This window comes from Corvus brachyrhynchos, unplaced genomic scaffold (assembly GCF_000691975.1).
Source record: "Corvus brachyrhynchos isolate BGI_N302 unplaced genomic scaffold, ASM69197v1 scaffold47, whole genome shotgun sequence".
Taxonomy (NCBI): domain Eukaryota; kingdom Metazoa; phylum Chordata; class Aves; order Passeriformes; family Corvidae; genus Corvus; species Corvus brachyrhynchos.
In genome coordinates this window covers 1,810,193-1,813,271 of record NW_008239292.1, presented here as the reverse complement: position 1 = coordinate 1,813,271, position 3,079 = coordinate 1,810,193, and the positions used below count along the sequence as shown (strand labels likewise).

General features: G+C 59.1%; 1 protein-coding gene across 1 annotated transcript in view; it reads left to right on the top strand.

Annotated features, from left to right (window-relative positions):
* The window catches only part of SRCIN1 (SRC kinase signaling inhibitor 1), a 37,546-nt gene that overhangs the window by 24,805 nt on the left and 9,662 nt on the right, over positions 1-3,079 (top strand). Inside the window, exon 3 of the mRNA XM_017740519.1 lies at positions 2,520-2,712. Coding sequence (XP_017596008.1) covers positions 2,520-2,712 — 193 coding nt within the window. The remainder of the gene's footprint in view (positions 1-2,519; positions 2,713-3,079) is intronic.

Here is a 3,079-nt window from a genome sequence, read left to right as displayed (position 1 = left end):
CCCTGGGCTGCAGGGTCTGTCCTTTCCAGCACCCCGGGATACGTGGGGGTCCTTTGCCCACTTGGGGGGGGTCCTGTGCCCACTCGGAGGGTTCTGTGCCCATCTTTGGGGGTCCCGTGCCCATCTGAGGGGGTCCCGTGCCCATGTGGGGACAATCCCGTGCCCACAGGGGTGCCCTGAGTTTAGGGAAGGTGGGGGTGGGGTGGCTCTGTCCCGGTGCCAGTGACACTTTTGGGGGTTGTTGGACAGCACATTGTGCAGAGCATCAGGGCAGAACGGTCCCTTCCGGGCTAAAAGTCCATTAACTCCCATCGTGCCTGGGTTGTTGGTTTTTTTTTTTTTTCTTGGGTTTTTTTTTGTGGTTGGACTGATTCCATAAATTATCCACAGTGGGTGAGCTCCGGGACCCGGGGGCAGCTGCAGGATGGGGGGTGCTGGGTTCACCTGGGACAGTGACGGTGTCCCTGTCACCCCCGGGGTGTGGGGACACCGGCTGGGGGGGGGTTTGGGGGTGGGAAGGGAGAGGGATGCAGGGATGGATGCAGGGCAGGGTGAGATCCCAGAGAATGGGAATGGGGCAGGGGGTGTTGAGCTCACCTGGGACAGTGATGGTGTCCCTGTCACCTCTGGGGTGTGGGGACACCGGGGAGTCGGGGCTGGGGGGGATTTGGGGATGGGAAGTGAGAGGGATGCAGGGATGGATGCAGGGATGGATGGAGGGATGGAGGGATGGATTTAGGGCAGGAGAGGGATGCAGGGATGGATGCAGGGATGGATGGAGGGATGGATGCAGGGATGGATTTAGGGCAGGGTGAGATCCCAGAGAACGGGAACAGGGGAAGGATCCAGGAAGGCAGAGCCAGGCTGAGGTGCAGCCCTGGGTCTTATCTCGACCAGGAGCTGCCAGCCCCATCCCTCTGCTTCCCTAAGGAGCCATCCCAGGCCGGGATCCGGGTCAGCATCACCCCAAACCCAGAGCAAGGTACCCAGAAACCACAGCCTTGAGGGTGGGGAGCCCCAAAATTCACGGAGCCCCAAAATCCACCTGCTACACCCCAAAACCACCCCCATGAGGGATCAGAGCTGCGTCCCACGGCCCCAGGGATGGGAACAAGGAATGTTTCAGTCCACCCCTGCATCCCTTCCTGGGTGTGAGGCGCTGCCAGGGCTCTTTGTCCTCCAACGACAACAACCGAGCCCAGCAGTCAATTTTCCAGCAATTAACTACAGCGAGAACATTTCAAGTCCTCCCAAACCCCGCCTCACAGGATTAATTAAATCTTCCAATTAATGTCTCGTTTAAATGGCGATGATGGCTGTTATCATTTCATATTGATTTCTTTCTTTTTTTTCCCTTTTCCCCCCATCTTTAAATAGAGCTGTTGTTCCTTTCCAGCGCCGCCTTTTCCACAGTCTGGGAGCTGTTTGTTCCCTCTCTGTTGGATTTGCCAACGTTCAACAAGTGTCTGGAAAATCCAGGCTTGGATTTTTGGGGTTATTGACAGGCAGAAGTGCTGGGGATGGCCACGAATGTGGGGATATTTGTGCCGAAAATCCACATTTTCCATGTCCGCGGCGTGAACTTTCTGGTGGCGAGCGTGCGCTCCTGCGGAATCGGGCTCCCGGAAAATTTAATTCTCCCTGCTCCAAACCCGAAGCCATCACTCTCTCCCGGCTCCCAGAGCCATAAAACTTCCCGCTGCTCTGCTTCCAGAACGAGCCGGGCGTTTATGATTCCCGGCAGCGGAGTAATGGATGTGTAACCTCCGGGAATTGCCAAGGTTATTCCGGCGCTCGGAACGTGAGCCCGGCTCCGGCGGCTCCTGCCGGGTTCATTTCCAGGGATTTGCCAGTGTGGGAGCTCCAAGGCACCGGAATGGCACTGGGAAGGTTTATCCTGCAGCGGGAAGGGGGAGAGAGGGGTGGGATTGGGATTGGGATTGGGATTGGGATTGGGAATGGGAATGGGGGTCGGTGCTGGGAGCAGGAGAGGGAGGAGGCTTGGAGCTGGCAGTGGGGGTGAAACACATCAGATCCTGAGCTCAGCCTGGGAATGTGGAATGGAGCATCCTTGGATGAGGTTAGAGCATCCCTGGATGTGGATGGAGCATCCCTGGATGAATCTCAGCGCGGGAATGTGGGATGGAGCATCCCTGGATGTGGATGGAGCATCCCTGGATGAGGATGGAGCACCCCTGGATGTGGATGGAGCATCCCTGGATGGGGATGGAGCATCCTGGACGTGGATGGAGCATCCCTGGATGAGGATGGAGCATCCCTGGATGCAGCTCAGCCCCATCCTCAGGCACAGCGAGGGATTTTTGAGGGTGTCCCATGACAGGCCAGGGATTGGACTCGATGACCTTTGGGGGTCCTTCCCAACCCCTTTTCCATGATCCCATGACCCGCACGAGCCTCTCCATCCTGGCTCCCTGCTCCAGAAGAAACGTGGGACCAGCCACATCCAGGGGGTGCTGGGACACCCATCCCCCCCTGACCGCTCCCCTCTCCCGCTGCAGACCAGGAGCTCCCGGCACTCCCAGGGCTCCCAGCCTGGCCTGGCCGACCAAGCCAAGCTCTCCTTCGCCTCGGCCGAATCCCTGGAGACGATGTCGGAAGCGGAGCTGCCGCTGGGATTCAACAGGATGAACCGGTTCCGGCAGAGCCTGCCCCTGTCCCGCTCCGCCAGCCAGACCAAGCTGCGCTCCCCAGGTACCCCCTGGCACCGAACCCTCCGGGGGTGGAGCGAGGGATTGGCTTCCATCCGCCCCAAAAAAACCCCAGGATGAGCGGGAGGAACCTCAGGGTGGCCCAGGAGGATGAGCTGCCTTCAGCAGGGCGAGGTTGGGTGGCCAAACATCCCCAACCCCTTTTTTTTGGGTGGCCCAGGAGGATGAGCTGCCTTCAGCAGGGCGAGGTTGGGTGGCCAAACATCCCCAACCCCTTTTTTTTGGGTGGCCCAGGAGGATGAGCTGCCTTCAGCAGGGCGAGGTTGGGTGGCCAAACATCCCCAACCCCTTTTTTTTGGGTGCCTCAGAGCCCTCTAGGAAGATCTCCCCTCACCAGGGCAAGGCTGGGT